Here is a 26,151-nt window from a genome sequence, read left to right as displayed (position 1 = left end):
CAGGAGGGCTGAAGACAGTTACGGCTTTGTTGGTGGGTAGGGGTCCTGGACTCTTCAGGATCGTTTTTGGGCATCCTTGGGTGTCCAGCCTCTGCAAGCTCATTGTAGGCAGGGAATGTGTCCGTTCTTGTTCTATTGTACTCTCCCAAGCGCTCAGTACAGTGTTCTGCACACAGTAACAGTTTAATAAATATGACTGACTGCTTTCCAGAGGCTCCATAAGGAAGGCAGAGACACAGAGGACCCACCCGAATATGTGTGGGGAGAGCAGAGATGGGGGCAAAGGCACCCCTGGGATTCAGACCACTGCCAGCCACCCCCAATTTTTCCCGGTGCTGCTGAGCTCCAGCCTGCAGGCCACTTTCTTCTGGCCAGACCCCCAGCTTCCCAGACACCTGCTAATCCCAGGCTGAGGGCACCAGTGTCCCTCAGCTGCCATTGGCACTGTTGGTGGTGATATTCTTTAAGCCAGCATTGCCAAGCAATCAGAGGCATGGCCAGGCCGGACTGGAGTGGCTTTTGACAAGAGGTCTGAATGGCCCACTGCAGTTAGTGGTTTTGATGAACAAAAATATGAATTGTTGGAGTCTCACCTGACGTGGAGTTGTCTGCTGAATCACGATGGATCTTATGGATCTAAATTGGTTCAAAAGTTGAGAGAGAAAGAGAATTCAAAGACAAAGCTGACTTCATTCCTTCCAAACAGTCACTTCCTTTCCCAAATCTTAAGATTTCTACAGCAGACAAGGACAAAGATGAGAGACTTAGTCGCGGATGGGTCCTGAGTAAACAGTGTTGATGATAATGTGAGGCACGTCACGTACCACTCTCTTGAACCTCACTGAAGGGAAGCTTGGTTGAAAGCCCACTGAAGCATTCCTTCCCTGCCCACGGTGATGCAACCTGTTCTCCGCCTGCTCTATTATGGTTATTTGCTCCTCGAGTTGCATTGTATTTGGGAGCTGAGTCAGGCTGACCTTTTCTTAATTTCATTGTATTTTCTCGCTCCTCCCCGTTTCCTCATCTGCTGCATTGCCTCTGACAGCACTTGGTGTACACACGTGCACGCACACAAACACACACGTGCGCACAAGGGGGCAAGGGGTAAACCAGGACAGTTGGTCGAAATACTGATGGCTGCCCCATCCGAGTGGGCCATTCACGTTCTTCAGCCAAACTCTATCTAGGTTAATTGCCTGCCTCTCTGCAAATCTCCATTACCCCAAGATTTCTTGACCAAGCCTATCAGGTCACCCATACTTTTCTCCTTAAGTCTCCCTCCTTCTCACTTTCCCAAACTGACTCAGGTGGCCACAACTCTCATAATTATAATTCTGGTATCTGTTAACCACTTAGGTGCCTGGCACTATATTAAAGTGCTGGGGCAGATACAAGATAATCAGGTTGGACACAGCTCCTGTCCTATGGAGGGGGTGGGGAGCGCCTCAGTAACGGGGGGAACAGGTATTGAATCCTCATTTTACAGATTAGGAAATGGAGGTACTGATCAGTTATGTGATTTGCCCAAGGTTTCACAGCAGGCAAGTGGCAGAGTTTGGATTAGAACTCAGGTCCTATGACTCTTAGGCCTGGGCTCTTTCCTGTAGACTCTGCTTTCCGTGGACAAGACAGAGATTGCCAGGGATTTACTCCTTCTTCCCAGATGCCCCATTTCTGCGTGAAGATGACTGGATGCATATCAAAGATCACCTGACTCAGGCAGGGCTGCTTTTAACTCTGGGAAAGGGTCTCTCGGTATTTGGCATCTGTTCTCTCTGTCATCTGCTGTAGATATGGGGTGAGGGGGGACCCCTGGACTGGGTTGGCTTCAGAAGGGAAGGAAATGAGGCAGTGGCCTCAGGGTGCTCTTTTAGAGAGAGCGGGATGGAGCGGCTGCATGGGGAGACAAAAGGGGGGTGGTAGGGAGTGCAGTGGGGCATCCAGGTGCTGCAGAATGGCCTACTGGATAGAGCGGGACTATCCTGGGAGCCAGAAGGAACTGGGTTCTAATCCAAACTCTGCCACTTCTCTGTTGTGTGACCTTGGGCAAGTCGCTTAACTTCCCTGTGCTTCAGTTACCTCATCTGTAAAACGGGGATTGAGACTCAGAGCCCTATGTTGGACAGAGTCTGTGTCCAACTCAATTATCTTGTATCTACCCCAGTGCTTAGTACAGTGCCCGATACAAAGTAAGCACTTAACAAATACCACAATTATTATTACAAGAGAGGAGAGTGTGCCAATAAGGACCCAGGAGGGGGACACAATGGATCAGCTTAATAGTATTTGTTAATCATTTGCTATGTATCAAGCACTGTTCTAAGTGCTGGGGTAGACACCAGTTAATCTTAAGGAGGAAGGAGAACAAGTATTGAATCCCCATTTGCAGAATGAGGGAAATGAAGCACAGAGAAATGAAATCACTTGCCTAAGGTCACACAGCAGGCAAGTGGCAGATCTGGAATTAGAACCTAGGTCCTCTGACTCCAGGCCCAAGCTCTTTCCACTGGGCCACACTGCTTCCCACAATCCGGAGCAAGGGAGGTCGCAGCAAGGGAGGTCGGTGTCAGGGGCCCCTCCGCTCTAAGTTCAGAGGGATTTTCAAATGCTGTGTATGAGATTATTATGCCCTGTAACACAGTAACCCCCTCTAGATGAAGGAAAGGCAGGCAAACCTCTGAAGCCATCCCCACCCTGTCTTCTCTCATCCACTCCCTTTCCACCCACTCCACGCTCACTCTTGCTGACTGACAAATGGTAACTGAAGGCCAAGCTCTTTACATAGGAAAAGCCCCCATTTTAAAGCTCTCTTGTCCCAAGACACTGTCACTAGCCGACGGGCCAACCAGTTCCACTCCGCTAAGCAGATGAAATCTCTGGAGCACAGTCAATTTCGGCCAGTGCCCGAACGTTTCCCTACTCTCATTATTCTGGCCCTCGACGGAGAGTCATTACTATAGCAGTTATTGATTCTCGGGCTGCTTCTGCTGTTCCACCAGCAGAAGATCCTAGTTACCAGCAGAGGAAGCCCCTTCTAACGGGCCTCTTGAGGGGTTGTGCAGGGGAAGGGAGGGCCCCAGGATGCCACAGGAGATGTGGGAGTGGCAGAGCGCCCTCTCCCAGCAGGGACCCAGGCCCGGAGCGAATGGGCATTTTCCTTTCAGGTCAGTGGGTGATGGCAAGGAGGCCCTTAAGCCAGCCCGAGTGGACTACGCCGGCTTGGGAACTAGGACCTCTGCTCCAGGCAGTAATCGAGTGAGCTTACAGAGGGAGCTGCCATTCGAAGATTTGACAGTCCACAGGCCAAGCCAGACAGCGTGCCTGTGCTCCCAGGGATGTGGGAGGGAAATGATGAGGGAGGGATCGGGGACACCTCTGGGGGTTCCAACAGGCTTCAAACGCCCACAAGGGAAGCTAATGACATCATTGAGGAACAGGGCAGGATGGTCAACTACTTCCTGCCTGAGGCTGGCCCTGCCCCAGACAACATCCAGGGGTGAGTTAAAGTGTCCCTTGACCAAGCAGGGCACCACAGCCCATGTGACAACTACCAAAGAAAAGGAAATGCTTGCCCCATCAACTCCCCCTCCGCTTAACAGACATTTTGGTGCTGGTGCTGGGGTCTCTCTGGGAATTTGTCTCCCTGGTTGGAGAGGTGCCCGGGAGCCCTGAGGTGGGAAGGGAGAGAGCCCTGGGTTCGAGAAGGATAGGTCCACATTTTGTTTTGGTTTAGGCTACTGCCTTCCTTGGTGGTCTTGGACAAATGGGTCTCTAAACCCCATTTTGCAGGTGGCACAAGGGGCAGAGTGCAGTAAAACCCATCTAGGTTTCCTCCATCTTATACAGCAGTAGCACTCTTTCTCCATTCACCTCCAACCTGTTCCTTGCTCTTGATTCTCCTGCCCCTATCCCTCAACCAGGCCGTTGGCCTAGCATGGCGCAGTGGAAAGAGCACGGGCTTTGGAGTCAGGGCTCATGAGTTCGAATCCCAGCTCTGCCACTTGTCAGCTGTGTGACTGTGGGCAAGTCACTTAACTTCTCTGTGCCTCAGTTCCCTCATCTGTAAAATGGGGATTAAGACTGTGAGCCCCACGTGGGACAACCTGATTCCCCTGTGTTTACCCCAGCGCTTAGAACAGTGCTCTGCACATGGTAAGCGCTTAACAAATACCAACAACTTCCTTCCTCCTGCAAATCCACCAGACCATAGCTCTCCCCATCTTCAGAGCCCTCATGGAATCTCGCCTCTTCCAGGAAACCTTCCCTGATTAACTGACAACACCATGTCAGCCACCCTTAATATATCTGTGTCACATACCTATCCTCAGGTTTACAAATTCCAGTACATTCACTTAAAATCTTCTTCTAATTATTGAATTTTGTGCTTCGCTTTGCTTTGTTTATAAATAATTTTGGTCCACCTGTCTCTGCCATTAGACGGGAAGCTCCCTGAGGGGCAGGGAACATGTGTTTTGCTTTTGGTGAATTCTCTTGGCTGACATGAGGTAGTGAAGAAGGAGCATGGCACAGTGGACAGAGAACGGGCCTGGGACTCAGAGGTTCATGGGTATTAATCCTGGCTCCACCACAAATCTGCTGTGTGACCTTCGGCAGGTCACTTCACTTCCCTGTATCTCAGTTTCTTCATCTGTAAAATTGGGATTGGGACTGTGAGCCCCATATGGAACAGGGACTGTTTTCAAACCAATTAATTTGTATTCACCCCAGCACTTAGTACAGTGCTTGGCACACAGTAAACACTTAATAAATACCATTATTATTATTATTTACCCCTCAGTCAATTTTTCACTCTTAAAAAAACACAAAATACAAGTCAGGGCACCTTTTCTGGTCCCTCTGTCATTCAGGTAAGCAATGCTCACCACTTACAGTAAGAAGGGGAAATCTAGGTCCCAAGTGCCTTTGAATACAGCTATGCACAAATAACCATTTGACTGTCTGCTTTTATGTACGGATGGCATCATCATCACCTGTTTTACACTGTCAACCCCTGAGGGACGGCCCTAATCTGGTGTAATAACCAACAGACCACTGGGTGTTTAATACTTTCTGATGACGACGATGGTCCCTCTAGCCTGTATGATTGCTGTGGGCAGGAATGTGTCTAACCAACTCTGTTGCACTGCAATCTCCCAAGGAAGCACATACTACAGTGCTCCGCACATAGTAGGTGTTCAATAAATACCACTAACAATTGATGTAGGGTCAGATATCCAATACACAGCCAAACCAGAGTTCCAGTGAGCATACTGAACAGGGAGGCCATGTTATAGAATGACTGTAAGTTAGCTGTGGGCAAGGAATGTATCTACCAACTCTGTTATCCTGGAAGCTTGAACTTGTGTTATAATATTTGATGCATGGATTGATTTGGGGTATCATTTCCTTGTTTACGCTCCTGTGTCTGAACACTGACCTAACTTATGGAGAGAGACTGGAAAACTGGGATAATTTATCTAACTTGGTTTGGAAATCTTCCATTGGAATTAGAATCAAAAGTCAGAGGCTCTATTTAGGCAGTGGTGAAAAAAATCTACTAATTTCTTCAGCCACAAAGTTCACACAAGCTTGAATGTCAAACAACTTGATACGAGACCTGACATCTGGGTCCCGGAGAGGAGCCAGGCCTTGTAGAGAAGAATCTTCACCCACGGAACAATTCGTTCGAGGCCTCTGTTGTCCATTTAAATCAACCCAAGCCCATGAGTCAAGACTATCAGTTTCTTTAGGAAAATATGAAAACTCCGGGGCTTCCAGACCTCTGCATTTTACAAATAAGAGCGCACCAAACTCCCCGTTGGAATGAAAAACAGGATGGACGAGCCTTCTCTTCCACTGCAGCCACAAGAGGGTGCAGTTGGCATCCAGACAATGTTGCTCATCCAGGGTACGAAGCTGAAACTGTGCCAATGAGGCGATGGGTTCCTTTTTTTAATATATTTGTTAGGCACTTTCTATGTGCCAGGCACTGTACTAAGTGCTGGGGTAGATAAAAGCTAATAAGGTTGGACATAGTCCATGGCCCCCATGGGGCTCACAGCATTAATCCTCATTTTACAGATGAGGTAACAAGCCCAGAGAAGTGAACAGACTTCCCAAGGTCATATGGCAGAGCTGGAATTAGAACCCAGGTCTCAGGTGTGTGCTCTATCCACGAGATCATGCTGTTTCTCAAGCTCCTTGGGGAGCTTCTCTCATACCCTCTTAGGGGCAAGTACCATGCTCTGTCCAGAAATAAATTCAACAACCTAGGTCAGAGTCGGCCAAGTGTGCAGGGAGAAAACAAGAACACGTTTCTCTCACACATACACACATAGTCCTGCCTTCAATCAATCGTGTTTACTGAGTACTCACTGTGTGCTAAGCACTGTACTAAGAGCTTGGGAGAAAACAACAGAGTTAGTAGACATTCCCTGCCCAGGAGTTTAAATGACAGTCTTAATGTGGCCTTGCCGCTAGCTTACTACGGACAGGGAACGAGTCTTTCAACTGTTAAATTGTACCCTCCCAAGCTCTTAGTACAGTGGGCGCTCAATAAACACAATTGATTCGATTGATTGTACAGGTCCCTGCTTAAGCACCAAATGGCCCGTACTGAATTCTCGGAGGCAAACCTGGCCTTGGGAAAAATTCTCCCAGGAACTCTGTAGGGCCTGGAAGTGGCTGCTTCCCTTGTAATGTCACTTCTGTGAGGATGTCAGGGATTGAGCCTCTGAAAATCTTCACATTAATGTGAAAATTACACTGCAGTAGCCATTGACAATGGAAATGAATGGGGTAGGAGACATATGGCTTGAAGTTGCAATCACAGTATTATCCTCAACATCTTTCTCATTCAATCCACATATCCAATGACACTATATCCTGTCGGTTCTACCTTCAGAACATCACTAAAATTCACCCTTAACTCCTCTCCATCTAAACTGCTACTTTACTGATCCAAGCCCTTATATCCTCTGCCTTGACTGTTTGCATCAGTCTCCTTCCTGAGCTTCCTGCCTCCTGTCCCCACCAAGTCCCCCATTCCATACTTCACCCTGCTATCTGGACTATTTTTCTACAAACTGCTCAGTCCACGTTCCCCTACTCCTCAAGAACCTCCAAAGGCTGCCCATCCACTGCCACATCAAACAGAAACTCCTTTGCATTGGCTTAAAAGCACTTAATCAGCTCACCCCCTCCTCCTTTACCTCACTGATTTCCTACTACAACCCACCCACACACTTAGCTCCCCTACTGTCAACCTGAACTGTAATAATAATAATAATAATGATGTTGGTATTTAAGTGCTTACTATGTGCAGAGCACTGTTCTAAGCGCTGGGGTAGATACAGGGTAATCAGGTTGTCCCAAGTGAGGCTCACAGTCTTAATCCCCATTTTACAGATGAGGGAACTGAGGCACAGAGAAGTTAAGTGACCTGCCCACAGTCACATAGCTGACAAGTGGCAGAGCAGGAATTCGAACACGTGACCTCTGATTCCCAAGCCCATGCTCGTCCCACTGAGCCATGCTGCTTCTCTGAACTGTACCTTGATCATGCCTATCTTGTCATCAACCCCTTGTCCCACATCCCCGCTTCTGGTGTGGAACTCCCTCTCCTTTCATATATGACAGACCCTCCCAACTCTCCCCATCTTCAAAGCCTTATTAAAATCACATTTCCTCCAAGAAGCCTTCCCCTACTAACCCCTCTTTTCCCCTACTCCCTCTTCCCTCTGCATTGCCTAATCACCTGGATCTGTACCCTTTAAGCCCTTGATATTCATTCCACCCTCAGCCCCACAGCACTTAGGTTCAAATCCATAATTTTACTTATTTTAATGTATGCCTCCTCCTCTAGACTGTAAATTCCTTGCAGGAAGGGATCATGTCTATCAACTTGGTTGCAGTGTATTCTCCCAAGCTCTTGGTACACAGCACAGCAAGTACTCCATAATACCAATGATTGATGGCTGACATTTTTGATAGAAATTCAATAAATCTTATTTTTTGAGTGCTTATTGTGTGCAGAGCCTCATGCTAAGCGCTTGAGAAAGCACAACAGAGTTGGTAACCATAGTGCCTGGCCACAAAGAGCTTGTGGTCTAGAGGGGGAGGCATTATTTTAAATAAATAATAGATATGTACATAAGTACTGTGGGGTGGAGGGAGGGGAGAGTAAACGGTGCAAATTCAAGTACAAAGTGGACACAGCAGGGAGTGGGTGAGGAAATGAAAGGTCAGGGAAGACTTCTTGGAAGATATATGCGCTTAGTAGGGCTTTGAAGATGGGAAGTGTGGTGGTCAGCTGGATATGAAAGGAGAGGGAGTTCCAGGTCAGAGAGAGGACATGAGTAGGGGTCTGAGGTGAGACGCGAGATTGAGGTATAGTGACTATCAATTAATCGTACTGATCAATCTATGTGCAGAGAACTGTACTAAGCGCTTGGGAGAGTATAACAGAGCTGGCAAACATGCTCCCTGCCCACAGCGAGTTTACAGTCTAGAGGGGGAGTAGGTTGGTTCATTTCCTCATGCCGACTTGCTTACTGACTTGTCTTTTCTCTCCCGTCACCAAACCCTTGCTCTTGCCCTCTCTGTATCTAGGAACTTTTGCCCCCCTTCACATCTTGAGCCCGTTGTTGGGTAGGGATTGTCTCTATCTGTTGCCACATTGCTCTTTCCAAGCACTTAGTACAGTGCTCTGCACACAGTAAACGCTCAATAAATACGACTGAATGGATGAATTAATGTATCTGACACACTGCTCTCTCCATCTCAAAGGCCCTTCCGTGACCACATCTCTTCCAGGAGGCCTTCCTTGATTAATCTCTCATCTCCCCACCCTCTTTCCCCACAACTGCCTATTCAGCACTTCCACATCATCACTTTAGGGGTTTAGAGATGCCCCCTCTGTGCTCTTCAACTCCTGTTGCATTTATGTACGCATTTTAACACCCTGTTGTTTCCCCACCCTGAAATTTGTTTTAGTGTCTCTTTCCCCTGCTAGACTGTCAACTCCTGGAGGGTAACCAACATGTCTAATAACTTTACTGTACTCTCAAGTGTTCAGTACAGTGGTCTTCACAGAGTATGCATGAAATAAACACAAGCACTTAATAAATGCTAACTGCTTTCCTGCTCCCTTTGTTTCCAGATGCCCCAGTAGGGACAGGCTGACAGAGGGCTGAGGAATAGGAGCAGGGCTCTGAATTGGCAATCAGAGAAGCAGCGTGGCTCAGTGGAAAGAGCACGGGCTTTGGAGTCAGAGTTCATGGGTTCGAATTCCGGCTCGGCCACTTGTCAGCTGTGTGACTTTGGGCAAGTCACTTAACTTCTCTGTGCCTCAGTTCCCTCATCTGTAAAATGGGGATTAAGACTGTGAGCCCCACGTGGGACAACCTGATTCCTCTGTGTCTACCCCAGCGCTTAGAACAGTGCTGGGCACATAGTAAGCGCTTAACAAATACCAACATCATCATCATCATCATCAATCCCCGCCCCCACACCTCGCTGACACCTGGGCACCCCTCCCCCATCTTTTTGAGGTTCAAAATCCCTCACTCCTACCTCATTTCAATCGTTTCAATCCCGCTCTGCCCAAGGGTGAAAAATGAATCAGCAAATGGTTCGGTTAGTTAGGATTACAGAATTTTCGACTATTTACACCACTTCCCTTAGGGCACTCACTCATCTTTACTGCAGCGAACAACGTGTTTCTAGTTAATCACATGGGAGAGGAGAGGGGAACTCTGGGAAATGGCCCGGTCCCTGACTTCTTCTGTTGGAGGCTTGTTCCCCACTTCCTCTGGAAGCCTCCCAGCCGACAACAAGAACCGGAGAAGATGAACTTTGGTAACCTCTGGTTCTGCGATTCTGGGAAGTCACCGTGACTGTGGGTTCTGGTCAGTGGTGAAGGCACTCCTGACCCTCAATAAAAGTGTATTATTGCTATTCATCATCTGCAACCATTGTCCCTACAGGCATATTCAGATCCACTCAGGCATCTCTCCCAGCCTGCTCCAGTGTGTCCTCTCTGTGCCCTCTCGAGCAGACTCCAGGGAGAGGCCCCCTTTCTTCAGGATCCTCCCCACCTGGTGGTTGGCACCAAAAGCACTTAGGCATGAGTGGAGACTCACTGGAGCTCTGTGTGTTCTGCCCCGTGAGAAGACCCTCTAAGTTGTGTCAGATCCTCACTGAGCCACTGGGGATGGGGGCTAGGAGTCCTCTGGAAACATTCGGTCACGGGCTTCAGCGGCAGCCCAGGGGGCCTGGTCAATGCAGTTTCTGGAAACACCGCTCTTCTCTTCTCCAGGAGTGGCTCTGGGCCTTGGGAAGACTCGACTTCCATTCTTTCTGCTCAGTCTAAGGTTTATGTTCTGATTTTTGGCTCTTAGGAAGGGTGACTGCCTTTATGCCCAAATACTAATTATGCTATTTTTTATTCAATGAATCAATGGTATTTACTGAACACTTGTTATGTCCAGAACTCTGTGCTAAGTGCTCAGGAGAGAATAATACAACAGAATTAAAAGCCTTTAGCTTAGATGCTGGGATAAAAGGGGACTAGATCAGTCACAGTCTCATGCTACAGAGGGCTTACAATTTAGGAGGGGGAAGGAGCAGGCATCTTATCTCCATTTTACAGAAGAGGAATCGGAGGCACAGATAAAGTGAGTGGCTTGCCCAAGATCTCCAGGGAACCAGTATCTAGAACTCCTGACTCCAGCCCTGGGCTCTGCCCACAAGGTCCCGCTGTCTTCTTTTCATAGACCACTTCGCTTCTTCTCAATTCCCCTTCCAACGTACCCTTCTTTGCAAAAGGCTTTCAAAGCTTCCGCCTACTCCTATGACCGAGGGTCTCCTTGTCCCAGGGTCAGCTTTCCACCCCCTTCCTTGAACCAAGGCACTGGGAAGTGAGTCAGGAAGCAGAGAAATCCCATGACTGCCTCGTGAGGGTTCTCTCTCCACTGGTCTTTGGGGTTGAACACTACATCCTATCTCTCCCAGGGGCCCTGGTAGAAAACAAACCTCATCTCTGGCATTCAATAAATGTAAAATAGATCAAGATAGGGATCAAAGGCATAGGAGGAAAAGAAAGGAGAGGAAGCCAGGCTTACAGCTGGAGAAGATTAAAAGAAGAAAGGGGAAGAAAGAAGAAAACACTCAGAGCATTCTTTTTATCTTGAACAGGAGAGTAGGGTGAGGAAGTGGGGGCGTCACTTCACTGTGCTCTTTAAAGGTTCCAGGTTAAAGTTTTCTCAGAAGTTGGGACTCTGTCCTGCTGAATCAACAGCTCTGGGACTCCGTGATGGAGCTTTCCAATTTCATTTTGCTCCTGGCATCTCCATTCGGTGATCAACCATTTCCTCCCAGATCAAACTCCAAATGGTTCTCTCACCCCAAATATAGATATCCGGCAGATGGGCTTCTCCCTACCACTCTTTCTTGCTTGGCCCATCTACAGAAACCGTCCAATGTTAATTCCCGGTGACTTGGGTCTGATCAAAGCTTGTCCAGAAGGTACATGGCAGGTTCAGCCAGGGTCAAACTTAACTGGGTGCAGCCCACATTCAGGATCTTGCTGGCCTACCCCACAGTGCCCTGCAATTCTAACCCAGCCCAATCTCCATCCACTGGTTTGCCCCAGAATTTAATTAAATCTAAATATTCTGCTTCCTGTGGGTTCAACTGCATTTGCCACCCAGTGGCAACGAGTGGTCCAGATTGCTTTATGACCCAAGGTCCCAGGGAAGAAAGCTACCCAGAAAACACCACGGCACCTCTGCAGTGTGTCTCTGTGAAAATACCCACTAGAATTGGGAATTTGGGTCACCACACTCCACTCACACTAACAGTACAATTACAAATGAATGAATAATAATTCTTTTTACTAATTCCAAAAAATTAAAATGAAGCAACAATTTTCCTAAGGAGGCAAATACACTCCACTAACCCCAATCTCTTTGGTCAGGCTCTGGCCCATATTCAATGGCACAGCATTGGCAGTGCTTACTGGTCACTCTGGCTGTACATGCATTTGGTTCATAACATTTTTGGGAGTACTTTGTTGCGTGTTGTGCCCCACCCCCATCTTCACACTGCCCCCTGGGCTCATATGGGCACGTGACTGTCAGAGACAAGAAGATGTGAGTGATTGCTGCCTGAGCTACTCGCACTGCCATTAATTCCTCCCCAAGTCTTGTGGCCAGCCCGAGGCTCATCTGTCATTTAATAGGGGAGGCTTGAGAAATCTCTCAATCAACATTCCTCTTTACTGATGTTCACATCTGTCCTTTGCGTGTCCCCAGCCAGTATGCCCTAAACCCGGCAGATGAACTTGCTAGTACTCTGTGCTATATCCATGGGAGATTAGGTAGTCTGAAAATGGGCCCAGACTTCAAAATACACCACCAACTCAACCCCACTCACACCTCTGACATCAGAAAGCACGAGGGCTGAGGAACACATAAGGCATCCAATGCTGCTATTTTCCAGAAAGCATCCATGCCAGTGGACACCCTAGCCTGTCCATTAGATGGGCTGAGGACCCTGGGGAACCTTCCATCTCTGTGGGTGTGCCAAGGAAAAATGGAAAGCCTCCCCCACACCCACCCCAGAAACCCAGCTGGGTCCAGCTTTGATCAGACTCGTCAGTAGCGGCTCAATTCTGTGGGGGCGAGATTCTGAGCTTGTTCTCCACATCCCCACAGCAGGAAGGAAGCAGGAACAAGTGAGGGAGATGAGCTCCTAGATTTACACAGGCACGAACATGCAGGATCAGAAAATACACTGAATTTGGGTTCTTGAAAACTTGTCAGTCCTAAATACTGATGGGGGACTCTGGCCTGCTTTCCCAGGACTTTACAAACATAGTCACTCATTTTGCAGCCATGTAATTTCAGGAAAAAACGAAACAACAACAACAACAAAAAAACAAATGCACTCTCACTGCCTTTCATTTCCCTGTCAAAAATTCTCTATCATTCAATGCTTGGGACAGAAAACTAAATGGGTACCAAACATTTAGAAAATGCCAGCGGGTAGGGGCTGCGATAAAGTTCCACTGTATACCTGTGGAAGAATGTAGGGCTATCATACCTACAAAGTGACATATTTTAGCTTTGCAAATAAGCACATACCCACACAGGGCAATGTATTAAGCTGGGTGAGCAGTGTTTCTGGGCTACATGGCATTTAGAAGACAAAAACACTGGTGAATTTTAGCAACAATTCACAAGATTTGGTCATTCTAGACACTTTCAGCAATAGGGGGTTTGAGGGTAAAGACAGTTCTCTCTCTGCAACAAATCCCCATCATGTCAGTCAAGGGGAATTTTCCAAAATGATATTACTCAAAAGGCCTTGTGTCCAGAGAAATAGAAATTTAGGGAGAAATACCTGGCCCACCCCCACCACCCCACTCCACCCCAAAGCAGTGACAGCTTAAATAACGCTCGGCAGAAGAGCCCAGGGAAGCTGGAGAAGGAAACGAGCAGTACGGTACCTGCTTGTTGTTGTCACCAGTGCAGCACAATTTCTTGAGGGATACAAAATGCCTTATTTTCCTAACAACAAAGAACACAATCATTAGTGAGGCATATGGATAATGCCATGCAAGTAGGAGGTAATATACTACAAAATTAGAAACATCAACAGATTTCTCAAGCCCAAATTCCGGTGACCTGAAGCCTCAAGAGAACCAAAGCCAGATCAAATATTCAGATAAAGCAATCTATTGTCACTACCAAACAATGGTATTCATTGAGCACTTATTGTGTGCAGAGCACTGTACTACCTGTTTGGGAGAGGACAATATAACAGTTGATAGACACATTCTCTGTCCACAGTGAGCTGTTTGAGTGACACCAGAAAGTGTCACCAGGAGGACCCTGGTCTGATCCGGGGATCAGTTCTGCTGGTGGCCTAATGCTTCTATCTGGGTATTGCCCATCAATAATTCAAGGCGGTCTCCACTCTCATAACCTTTATGGACTTGTTCTTCGGGTACAAAAATGTTAATGCTGATAGTGAGAATTTTAAAAATCAGTGTGGGGTGGTAAGGCTAAGACTGATGGAAAACAGGCAGATATCAGATAGTCTCTTCTTCCAGCTGCAAATAGTCCCTCAAACAGAATTGTCAGAAATGCTGTTCTTCCAGAATTGATATCGTATATTAGGTTTCAGTTCAGTTTCTGGGACAATTTGGGGAAGTGTTTAGTAGAGTGCACTGCACAAAGCAAGAGTTCAATAAATGATGGATTGATGTGCCTTCAAACAAATGAAGTCTCCCCCTCATCAAAAAAGCCACCCCTTGTCTAGCCCCCAAACCCCATCAGTTCTCCCTAACCTTCTGGCTTCAGGTCCAGCTCACACTGCTTCAACAGGCTGCAAAGACCTGCACAGGCTGGCTGTACACTCCAATCGTATGGGGGCTTCCATCTGCCCATGTGTGCGTGGAAAGGTCCAGCCTCATGCCCTCACTGGGCCCTGGCATCCACATTGGGTTGGATTGGTTGTGGGGTTGAGGGGGGCCTAAGGCCTGGACAGACTGCTGAGAGAAGGAGGCTGAGAAGGGGACAGAGGTGAGAGGGAGGGCTTGGAAGAGTTGCTGTCTCAGTCCACATGCTCTTTGACCTGTCCATCAGGGTCCTTCATGGAAATTCTACCTCAAGAATGGAACAATGCATTGACTACTGCTGTTACAATATTGGGATCTCTGGGCTAACCCTCCTCGCTTCACACTTTTCATGAATAGAAATTTGAAAGCTCATTCCAATAGCTGTTTCTTTTCTGTTTGGTTTTAGATGACAGGAGATCTTTTGTGTGACAACATTATGTTCTTTTCTGCTGAAAAAGACATGAAAAGTAATGGTTTTAAAAGGATTTGCATAAATAACATAAAGATCTAACTCAATTTTACTATAGGCACATATTTTCCTTGTTATCAGATCCTGTAACTATAGTTTTTGAGCTTTGGTCCATTTTGGGGATCTTGGGAACATAATGACATGTTTTACATGACTTTTGATGGGAAACTGTGCTTTGCTTAGTGCTTGACTGTCAGGGAACCAGGTCAGAGCACTAACTAGGGTGTCCCTGGGCAGGCAATGAGCCTGTGCCGGTAGTTAAGTAGAGTTTGACTGTTAACGCTCACCCTCCTTGCCCGATGACCGGTGTTATCTTCACATGCTGTTGAATGCTGTCTCCTGATTTTCTTCTTGCATAGTAAATTCCTTGCCACTCCTGCAGGGATGAAAATATCACTTGGAGCTCCTCGGGCACTTCCTCAGTTAGCACGGTAAGGAGGCTGGAATATATCTGGAGTTCCCGATCAATCGGCACCACCCTGCCACCTGCTTTCCCCTCCAACTTCCCTCTTCCACCGACATCTAGTAGTAACAGAAAGGCCAGCTATCAGGCTCCCCAGCTTTCAGAACTCACCAGTCCTGCCCTTGCCACCCATCTCCCTCAGACCAGCACCTCATGGCCGCTGCCCCACAGAACCAAAAGATGGATTTTTACCACTTCTCTGATGTAGCTTCACTTTGGCCAGGGCCAATGTGACGGGATTCACATTGCACCAGAAAAGCAGATGTTAAATTCCTACCATGAAAGTACTTAGTTGCTGCTTCCCACCAGAATTCCTTAGCCCTTCATATCTGGAAGACCACTGCTTTCTCCATCTTCAGAGCTCTTCTGAAGACTCAGCTCCTCTAGGAGGCCTTCTCCGATTAATTCCTAATCTCCCTATTTTATATTCCCCTCCTTCTGCCACTTCTAAACTACTTAAGCACTTGGATACTCACCCTCACATTCCCCTGAAACACTTAAGTTTATTGTTTACGCCTAGCTATACTTTAAATGTCTGTCTTCCCTTCTAGATTGTAACTTTCTTGGAAGAATACAACACAATTAGTATATACAATCCCTGCTCTCAAACACTTAGAGTACGGTGTTCTGCATACAACAAGTACTCTGGATATACATTCCTAAATTGTTACATTCACCACTAGCAGAATGCCTTACACCCAGGCAATAGTAAATATTTTATGAAACCCAAACACAAAGAATAAAAAAAATTAACATGAATTCTTCCTAAAGGCAATCTATTTGTGCTTAACTTGAAGATTGTGTGATACCAATCCAACCTTGCGTTGTGGGGTGAACGTTATGAATCATGAAATGAAAACATCCCAAGGCCAAACAGATTATAGCATTCATTCATTCAATAGTATTTATTGAGCACTTACTGTGTGCAGAGCACTGTACTAAGCACTTGGGAGAGTACGCTATAACAATAGACGCATTATATATCCACTTTAGTGAGATTATATCTACTTTAGTTAAATTATATGTAACTTTAGTTCAGTGCATCAGAGCCCAGGAAACTGGGCACGGAGACTCCCCTGTGCCTAGGTCCCCATCAGATGCCCGTGTACCTACCTTTCCCTTTTGGATACAGGTATTGATGGTATCCAGGAGGTCTGCGTGGTTTTTATCGCTCTTTGGCAGCTCGGTGAGTTCCTTTCCGATGAGTTCCCCTTTGTGGTAACCCATCATCCTTTCAAACGCTGGGTTAACATACTGTCAAATGAAAGGAATTTCAATCAGTGGTAATTACTGAGCAACTACTGGTTGTAGAGGACTGATCTAGGCACCTGAGAGAGAACAATGGAGGTAAAACATATGATCTCTGCCATAAAGGAGCTTGCAATTGAATGGGGGAGATAAATATACACTAAATTACTGATATTGGGAAAGCAGAGTGGTCAAGTGGAAAAAGCACAAGCCTAGGAGTCAGAGGACCTGGGTTCTAATCCCAGGTTTGTCACTTGTCTTGTTTGTGACCTTGGACAAGTCACTTAACTTTTCTGTGCCTCAGTATCCTCATCTGTAAAAGGGAGGTAAAATTCTAACTCCCTCCTACTTAGACTGTGAGCCTTGTGTGGGACAAAGGACTGTGGCCAATCTGATTATATTCTACCTACCCCACCACTTAGTACAGTGCTTGGCACATAGCATTTAACAGGTATAATAATAATAGTAATAATGATAATAATATGAGCAAACAGAATGGAAAGATGAATAGGTGAATAAATAGGGGCTTAAATATTACAGTACACAGACCTACTTGTACAAACATATTACAAATGGCTGGGAGGGAACTGTTTAACAGAGGGAAAGAAAAGTGAGGAAAATACAAGCTTGCCTTTCCCTTCTTTTTTTTTTTTTAATCAAATCACTATGCAGTTTTAAACCACATTCACAAACAGGCTGGCCTATATCACAATTACACCCAACTGATCCCAGCAAACTGGTGAATGTCACTTGTCACTTTCCATCTTGGCATGGGTAGAAAGCGCGTTGAGGGACACTGGAACAAAGTCACTCTGTGGGTGGAATAAATTAGATTTTCACTCAACCTGCCAGGCTTTAATCCAGTAAAGCTTTCTGTTTATCCCTGAGAAGGGAAAATTAGGGCTCTAATCACCTGTCTCACCACTGGTCACTAAATATTTAACTCCAACAACATTAATTTAAGTTCTCCCCCTGCCCTGTTCTTTTCCTGTTCCTCTACAAGGAAAGCCCTGAAACAAAAGAAGGCAACCAGTTAGGGGAAGAGAGACAGAGGCGATGAAGGAAAAGGGGATAGGGTCTATGCTATGCATAATGCAGAAACCTTTTTTTAGTATGACATTGGGTTCTGAATAATGCAGCCTGAAACCAGCCTTCTCTGCTGGCCACCACTGCAGCTTCGGATCTTACTGCTTAAAAACCCTGTCAGAGTGTAAGGAGGATCGGATAAAGGAAGATATAACCTCCATGAAATGCAAATACTGCACCATTCGTTCATCACTATTATACCCTAGGTAACAGATGGTAATTCCCTCTTTGCCAAGCCCAGGGCAGTCTCTCTTGAACAAAGATTTTCCTTTTCCATCAGAAATGGGGTTTTTTCAGAGTGTTCATGTTGCCTGTGGATTCTTCCAGTTGAGAATCAAACACTGGCAGGCAACGGGAAAACTGTCCCATCTGGATTGGCTTGGACACCTCAGTGACGCTGGACATGGAGGGAAATCTGGCCAATGGAGGTGACTGTTTAGAAACGAAGGCAGGGTTTGGTTCAAAACAAACTAAAGGATCCAGAACTTCTCCAACTTTTATGCTTCCACAGGGAAAGACACTGAAATGGGAAAATGGAAACGAAGGATAACTTTTCTCTCTCTTGCCCACTTCAAAAATGGAGCAACTTCCATACCTGAATGATGTGGTCGTCACTCGTGATTTCGATGGCTTCATGGCAGTGGTCTAATGCTGTAAATACTGAGTTACAAGCTCTGCAAGTCACAAATAACTATGTTAGCTCTGCTGTCACATCACTTTTTTATTTTCATCCCCTGTTAAGTTATCAAAGCAAGCAATTCATTCAGTGTTAGTAACAGAGAAGGAGCAGAGCCCAGTGGATAGTGCACCGGGAGTCAGAGGACCTGGGTTCTAGTCCCAGATCTGCCATTTGTCTGCTGTATGACCTCGGGCAAGTCACTTCACCTCTCTGTACCTCGGTTTCCTCATGTACCCCCAGTGCTTAGTACAGTGCTTGGCACATGATAAGTGCTGAACAAATACTACAATTATTATTATTATTAGTGTTCAAACATGTACACACACATATAGATCTAATTTTACAAAATCACAAAAGAAGATTTGGGCCTTTGGTTTTGGGAAAATTCAGTTCTTCATATCTGACCTTAGAGTTTCTGCCCAAATATCCATGTTTTTTTCCTTCTGTAACCATGAATGAAGGCTGAAATGTTGAAACTAGCATCTATATGTACTAGCGGTAAAGGTCAAATATACATTTTACAAAAAATCCAAGTTGCCAAAGTGAAAATAAGGGCATTTTCAAAGTAGAGTCCTGAGGATAGCAGGAAAGTGCCTAATGCACATAAGACCCAGTACACTTGTAAACTTGTCACTTAGTCCTTCTACATAAAGATCAATAAATACCAAATAAGGAATGAAAAAGTCAGAAGTTGGGTTTATGAGTTTTTCCACTTATCTTGAATTTGTCTATTTCCCTGCTAACCCATCCAAATTTTCCTGGAATTGCTAAACTCACTCATTTGCACACCAAGTCCTATCAATCAGTGGTATTTATTGAGCACTTTTTAATAATAATAATAATAATTACAGTATTTGTTAAGAACTTACTATGTGCCAAGCACTGTTCTAAGCACTGGGGAAGACACAAGGTAATTAGTCCCACGTGGGGCTCACAGTCTGAATCCCCATTTTACAGATGAGGTAACTGAGGCAAAGAGAAGTTAAGTGGCTTGCCCAAGGTTACACAGCAGACAAATGGCGGAGTTGGGATTAGAACCCATGTCCTCTGACTTCCAAACCCATGTCCTTGCCACTAATCCACGCTGCTGTAATAAATGCTTAGGAAAGTCCAATATAAAATGATCCTTGCCTTTAAGGAGTCAGTTAATTGTATTCATTGAGTGCTTCCTCTGTGCACAGCACTGTACTAAGCCCTTGGGAGAGTACAATATAACAATAAACAGATGCATTCCCTGCCCACAATGAGCTCACAGTCTAGGAGCTAGAGAGAACACGACTAGCAGGGATGAGAGAATGCCAATTGTGCCATGCAAACTCCAGGCTGGAGAATCCATTGCTTTGTGCCTTTTTGGGGTCTTGAAGTCTCATTTTGATGGGAGGCTCCATCTCTGTGATGCTCCTGACTAGTTCTCAAGCCTGAGAGTTTACAATGATCGACCTCTATCAAGCTACCAAATGGAGAAAAAGACAGATGAGAACCAAAAAAAAAAGGGGGGGGAATATGGATTCTTTCCATCATTGGCACAACACTATGTGTCTGCAGGCAATCGACGACTCTGTCGTGTGAAGAAGAAGAAAAGCACTGCCTAGTGATTAGTTCACTTCTACTCCCAGCCAAGGCACAAGGTAGAACACCCTATTTAGTCAAAAACCAAGATATAAGTACTCTTAATGTTTTTGTACAATGGTAAACACCTCCATGAAGAGTAGGGCTTTTAAAAAATACTTACAAAAAGGGTAAACTTTCCCACTAGATATTAATGGCCTCTACATACTGTTGAAATTAGAACCCTCAAAATTACTTTTAAGGGCAGAACTCAGTGTAAGATGTGGAAAATCACCTGTATGCATCTTAGGCTAAAATGTGTCCCTAATTTTCTGCTGTCTCAATTTTCTTCCAAATCTATTTATTGTAAGGGACTGATATCATTGTGAATGACAAGTAAAAACATAGCAATGAGGTTAGAAGGTGATTCTAGCTTTCCTATTTATGCCCCACACTTAATACTCCTTGTGAATGATAAAAACAAAAGCCACAAATTAGCCATATACCAAAAGAGAAGGCTTAATCTACAAACCACCAAAGATTTTCAATGTCAACAAAAAACTCAGTGCTGCCATCCATATTCTGCGATCTAGGCAGTAAATCATCCATCTGTTAATAAACAGATGAAAATGAAAATGCTGGCCAAATCATCATGGCCAGTGTGTTCTTTAAATGATTGACAGACAGAGGTTGACAAAACTGAACGTCAAGTTTTATGCCAATCTGAAGGTCTTCTAGAGCTGGGGTGGTGTTCAACTTCTTAAAAAGGCCGAGAGACTTGGAACCAACATGGAAGGCATATTGGGCTTCTTGGTTATTTCATTAGTGTCTTCTGTGAACCACACCAAAACCCCAGTGACAAGGAAATCATTGATACTGACGTTTTGAAACACAGTCAGATCACTAGCATTGAGGCAATGGCTACTAGGACACTGAGATCTGTGGGGAGAATGGATATTAGCAGATGTCTGGTTTGAAATAGTTCACTTGAGAGCAGCGAGGCCAGAATGCTTTGAAACATCAGTGAAGTAAAGTTTCAAGCCCTGTGGTAGAAAAACCAGCCTGGTGGGTCTTGTTCTCTTGAGAGGAGATTTTGGGAAGATTCTGGTAATTAGAATAATATAGACATAAGTTAATAAAAGAAACTGAAAAGGTCCAAATGGTTTTCAAGGTTCTAAAGTTACAAGTAAGTGCCACTTCCCCGAAAAAGTAGCCGCAGTTCTAGCTGTTGTGTACCTTGCATGATTAGAGCACATTATAGGGGATTTGTGTGAAAAAGTGTGGATGGCTATTCACACAATCACTTCTGTTGGAAAAACAACTCAAGTGCTTGTCCTACTAATGGTGGGATACCCTCTAGACAGGAACCTCGTTGTGGGCAGGGAATGTATCTGCTAATTCTGTTGTAATATACTCTCCCAAATGTTTAGTACAGTGCTCTGCACATAGTAAGCACTTAATACCATTGATTGACTGATTAATCAGGAAGCAGAGAGAGATTAAAAAACAGTGACAGTTGCCAGAAATACCCAACACCTAGGCAAGACAAAGGATAATTAGGCTTCAAGTGTAGTTAGCTAATTCTCTGGTCCAACATGATCTCAAAATTATTCTACCTAGACAGCAGAATTAGCCCTCAGTGAATGAATAGGCCTCACTATAACCTTAATTATTAAACAATGAGCTGGGAAAAAATACAGTAAAAGTGAACAGACATGATCCTGGTTCTCAAGAAGTTCACCACTCAAAGACACACACACACACACCAAAAAAAAAAAAAAAAAGTACAAATCCAGTTCAGAGACTGAGTGAAGCCAGCAAGAACACAGTAACTGAGGAAACAAACAATTCAAACTTCCAAACTACATTTTCTGAGTTAACCTGAAGTCTCCGCAGGCCCAGGGCATAAAAGCATTCACGTTTCCCCTGCTTCATCTGTTCAGCACTGTGCCAACCCCAGACTTGAGCTGCCGTCCTAATGAATCATAGCTGGCTAGGCTGCAGCATCCAGCACCCTTAAGGGGTGGCAAGTAACACTATGCTACCTATTGGACTTCTACCTAGAGTATTCGAGCAAAACCACCACCAAATAAATGTAAATTTTCCTTAAGTCTGGCCTCTGGTTCCAGTACTGTAACTTGTTCTACATTTCATCAGAATCTCAAGGTTCATTGCAGACTGGTGATTCATTCATTCAATCAATCAATCTGCCCCAAACAGAAACTCCTACTCACTGGTTTTGTATCTCTTGCTCCTCTCAAGACAACCAAGCCATTGGGTCTCTTTCTCATCTGTCTCACTGCCAATCCCTTGCTCATGTCCTCCCTTGGGCCTGGAACTCCTTCCCCCTTCACATCTGGCAGCCCAAAGCTCACCCCATTTTCAAAGTCCTTCTAAAATTACACATCCTTCAGAAGGCCTTTTTTGATTAATCACTCATCCCAACCTATTTCCCCCAAAATCCCATTATGACTCTGCCAAGCCAACTAGGAAAGGTGGATACTCACTCATAATTGCATTTATGCCCATATCTTTACACTTGATTGCTTTCTTCTATCTGTAATTCATTTTAGTGTCTGTCTTCCCCAAAATATTGTCAGCTCCTTGAAGGCAGGGATCATGTCTACTGACTTTATTGTTCTCTTTCAAACACTTAGTATGGCCCTCTGCACACAAGATAAGCAATCATTATTACTAACTGACAATACTTTTTCAAACACTCATTCCCTTGTTACTCTGTCAGTGCTTAACACAGTGCTCAGTATACAGTGATGATAATGAAGCCTCTGGTTGGGAATGATAGATAAGTGTCCATTCTAGGACACAGGAGCAGAAAAATCTGTGCAGAGGAATTGATTACAGTGTTAGTGGCTTGTGTGTAACAATCTCTCATTGCAGCCAGTCATATTTCCCCTGAGGAAGTTGGCAGGCAGGGGAGCAGCATATTAAGTGCATGCAAAGGTTTTTAAAGGTGGGGTACCCATTTAAGGCTGAAATGACCAAAGCATATCTGCCGCTAACTTCCTCATGGTCCCGCGTTCATGGCTGTCCTGCCATCGACCCCTGGCCCATGTCCTACCACTGACCTGGAATACCCTCCCTCCTCACATCCGCCAAACTAACTCTCTTTCCCTCTTTAAAGCCCTATTGAGAGCTCACCTCTTCCAGGAGGCCTTCCCCTCTGCTCCTCTTCCCCTCCCTATTTCCCCTACTTCCTCCCTCTGCTCTTCCCCCTTCCCCTCCCCAGAGCACTTGTGCATATTTGTATATATTATTTCTCTATTTATTTTGTTAATGATGTGTATATATCTATGATTCTATTTATCTTGATGCCAGACTAATTGTTTTGTTTTGTTTTATTTTCTGTCTCCCCCATTTAGACTGTGAGCCCGTTGTTGGGCAGGGACTGTCTCTATCTGTTGGTGAGTTGTACATTCCAAGAGCTTAGTACAATGCTCTGCATATACTACGTACTCAATACATTTGATTGAATGAATGAATGAATACTATCAGTCTGAAATATATAACTTAAAAGTACTGCTATGTGTACTGTCTCTGAATGGTCAGTTTCACTATTCTCAATTCCTGTTTATGCATATCCTGCATATTTAACTTGAAACTGTCATGCAGCCTGAAAAAAAATTCCAACAAGCATATTCCTCCAAGTTATGATGCACTGTTTTCTGGTGACTGACTAGTTCTAGGTGAGAGGATAGCAATAGGTCAGGGTAGACTGATTACCACCAAAGACTGACACTACTGAGCCTCATTGTTTAACTGAACTTAATACTTCCTGGTGGACTATTTTCATGACTCTGCAGAACTCTATGATAATCAAAATGAATCATGTTCCCTAAACAGTGGAACTCTAGTTTTATGAGCTTTCTGATACTGGGAGCTCTGCTTCTCTGCACAAGCAAACTTCCTCTTTGCCTTCCCTCCAAGCTACGTGTCCTAGAGGAAAGAGCCCTGGCTTGGGAGTCAGAGGATCTGGGTTCTAATCCCAGCTCTGTCACTTGCCTGCTGGGTGAGCTCAGGCAAGTCACTTCTTTCTGGACCTCGGTTTCCTGATCTGAAACAGGAGTTCAAAAATCTCTTCTCCCTAATAAGACTCTGAGTCCCTCATAGGACAATAACTGTCCGACTGATTATCTTGTACTTACCCTAGTGCTTGCCAAGTACCCTTATGGTGTTTGGCACATAAATGCATAAGGAATACCACCATTATGATTGTTAGCTGAGAAGCAGCCACCTCAAGGGGCACTGTCAGAGGGCAGGGGGTGGGGATGGCAGGTAGCATAATGAAGATTTTCTGGTGAGAACTTGAGGAGCACAGCAATTTTGAGATCTGCTAATTGTGAGATTAGAATTGCTAGTGCATTGCATTTACCATTTGATTTCCCTGTAGTAATATTCTTGACGTCAGTTTGCGAGGACTTGCGCAAAACAGGCCCAGTATATTACATGCAGTACTATGTGTGCGGGGAAAGGGTGGCCTTTTCCCTCCCCTGCCTCCCCTCAACTCAGGGAGACCAAATGTTTGCAGTCGGCCCAGCCTACAAGTCAGGAAAGTGGAGAGGCTACTGCAAAGAGAGACTAAGAGAGCTGAGGATAGGGGCTTACGTTCAGTGTGGGGACAGGTTATGGACCCTCTTGGGCTGTTTCTAGTGGTTTCTTTCAGGGTTCTAGTTTTCCTGTTCTTCCCGGGAACATCCAGAGGCCTAAAACAAGTCAAAGAAAGCTAAAGAACTTCCCTCCCTCTAGACTGTGAGCTCACTGTGGACAGGGATGGTCTCTCTTTATTGCTGTATTGTACTTTCCAAGCTTTCCAAGCAAAGTACAGTGCTTTGCACACAGTAAGCGCTCAATAAATACAACAAATGAGTAAAGAGCTGATATTTAACACCAGGGAGAAAGGGGCAGGGCTGGGCACCTAATCTAGGGGGTGCTCAGTTTTGGTCTTTCTGTTTCAACATGAGAAGAGTCTGGGTCCGACTCAGTGCCCTGATTTTCCAAGCAGCTAGCCATGACAACATCTTCTCCTAAACCCTCCCAGGATTCCCTCCGAAGGGTAGGGCTAGGTGGCCCTGTAATTAGTCACCCAGGTGAACCAATCCTTAGGAAAAGGGCGAACTGAGGCTCCAGCAGCCCTGTCACACCCAAAGCTTCTGGTTCTTGGAATATTTGCTGGAGCAGGACTGAACCGGCCCCTGGACCACTGGCCTAGGTGTGGGGAGGAGACTGACAAGGGTCATTTCAGGTGGTCCTTGAAATTGAAACTCCCCAGCTGGAATGAGGGAATGAATTTGGAATCCGCTTAAATACATGAAACAAAACAAAACATGAAAAGAGCACCAAAATGTGCCTCTTTAAGTGGAGATGGCACCTGCATACACGTCTAGACAGGAAGACACCTATTGCTGACTCCAGGGGCTATGGGTGAAACTGAGCCTCCACATTTCATCGCATTCACCTAGGGAAAACACAATCTTAGAATAAACTAATTCAACTTTCAATACAATCAAGGACTCTGCCAAAGATCTTTGTCTCCAAGTCTATGAAATCACACAAAAGTGAAAAGCCCTTCCCTGTATATCCATCATTTCATTTCCATGACATCTAAGATACTGCTTGTGTTAGTAATTTAAGTACTCAGAGTCAGGGGGTGCAAGGAACAGAAGAAATGACTTGCTTTTGGCAGACTCAGACTGGCAGGTGAGGGAAGTCACCCAAGCTTCCCTCACTGTGCTCGTCAGAAACGAGCCTTTCTGCTTGCCCTGTCAGATGCAGAACAGGAAAGAGGTTAGATTATGAGAAGGCCATGATGGCACTTGGCTACCATCCCCAGGAAGCAGGTACTTCCTCTAAGGGTTATCAGAAGCTGCTACTTGTTATGGAGAGGAATGGGCAACTGTTGGAAGTTTGTGAGGACTGGGGAATATGTCTACCAACTTTTGCTGTACTGTACTCTCCCAAGTGCTTAGTACAGTGTTCTGCAAACAGTAAGTGATGAATAAATATCATTGATTAATTGAATGGGCTTTTTTTTTTGAAAAACGATCCAGGCAGTAGAGTGATTTATGGACTGAAGAGGGGAGAGAGCCTGGAGGCACGGATGTCTCTGAAGAGGCTAATGCATTTCTCTGAGATGACAAGTGCTAATAAAATACTCTGGCTTGTGCCCCTTAGTAGTTGCTAACAAAAGCTGACAAAGCATCAGTTTGGTACAAAATCCCCCAAGCTCTTCATTCCAG

The 26,151-nt window shown here is 45.4% G+C and overlaps 1 protein-coding gene across 7 annotated transcripts in view; it reads right to left on the bottom strand.

Annotated features, from left to right (window-relative positions):
- PDE8B (phosphodiesterase 8B) overlaps positions 1 to 26,151 on the bottom strand; it is a 181,530-nt gene that overhangs the window by 15,163 nt on the left and 140,216 nt on the right. For all 7 annotated transcript variants that reach the window (XM_029065012.1, XM_029065025.1, XM_029065017.2 and 4 more), the window contains 5 exons: positions 18,266 to 18,344; positions 16,450 to 16,590; positions 15,161 to 15,249; positions 13,511 to 13,571; positions 594 to 636 (listed from right to left, as the gene is read on the bottom strand). In XM_029065012.1, coding sequence (XP_028920845.1) covers positions 594 to 636; positions 13,511 to 13,571; positions 15,161 to 15,249; positions 16,450 to 16,590; positions 18,266 to 18,344 — 413 coding nt within the window. The remainder of the gene's footprint in view (positions 1 to 593; positions 637 to 13,510; positions 13,572 to 15,160; positions 15,250 to 16,449; positions 16,591 to 18,265; positions 18,345 to 26,151) is intronic.

Source organism: Ornithorhynchus anatinus, chromosome 1 (assembly GCF_004115215.2).
Source record: "Ornithorhynchus anatinus isolate Pmale09 chromosome 1, mOrnAna1.pri.v4, whole genome shotgun sequence".
NCBI classification, from domain to species: domain Eukaryota; kingdom Metazoa; phylum Chordata; class Mammalia; order Monotremata; family Ornithorhynchidae; genus Ornithorhynchus; species Ornithorhynchus anatinus.
The sequence above is the reverse complement of the archived record's forward strand: the minus strand, read 5'-3'. Positions and strand labels throughout refer to the sequence as shown.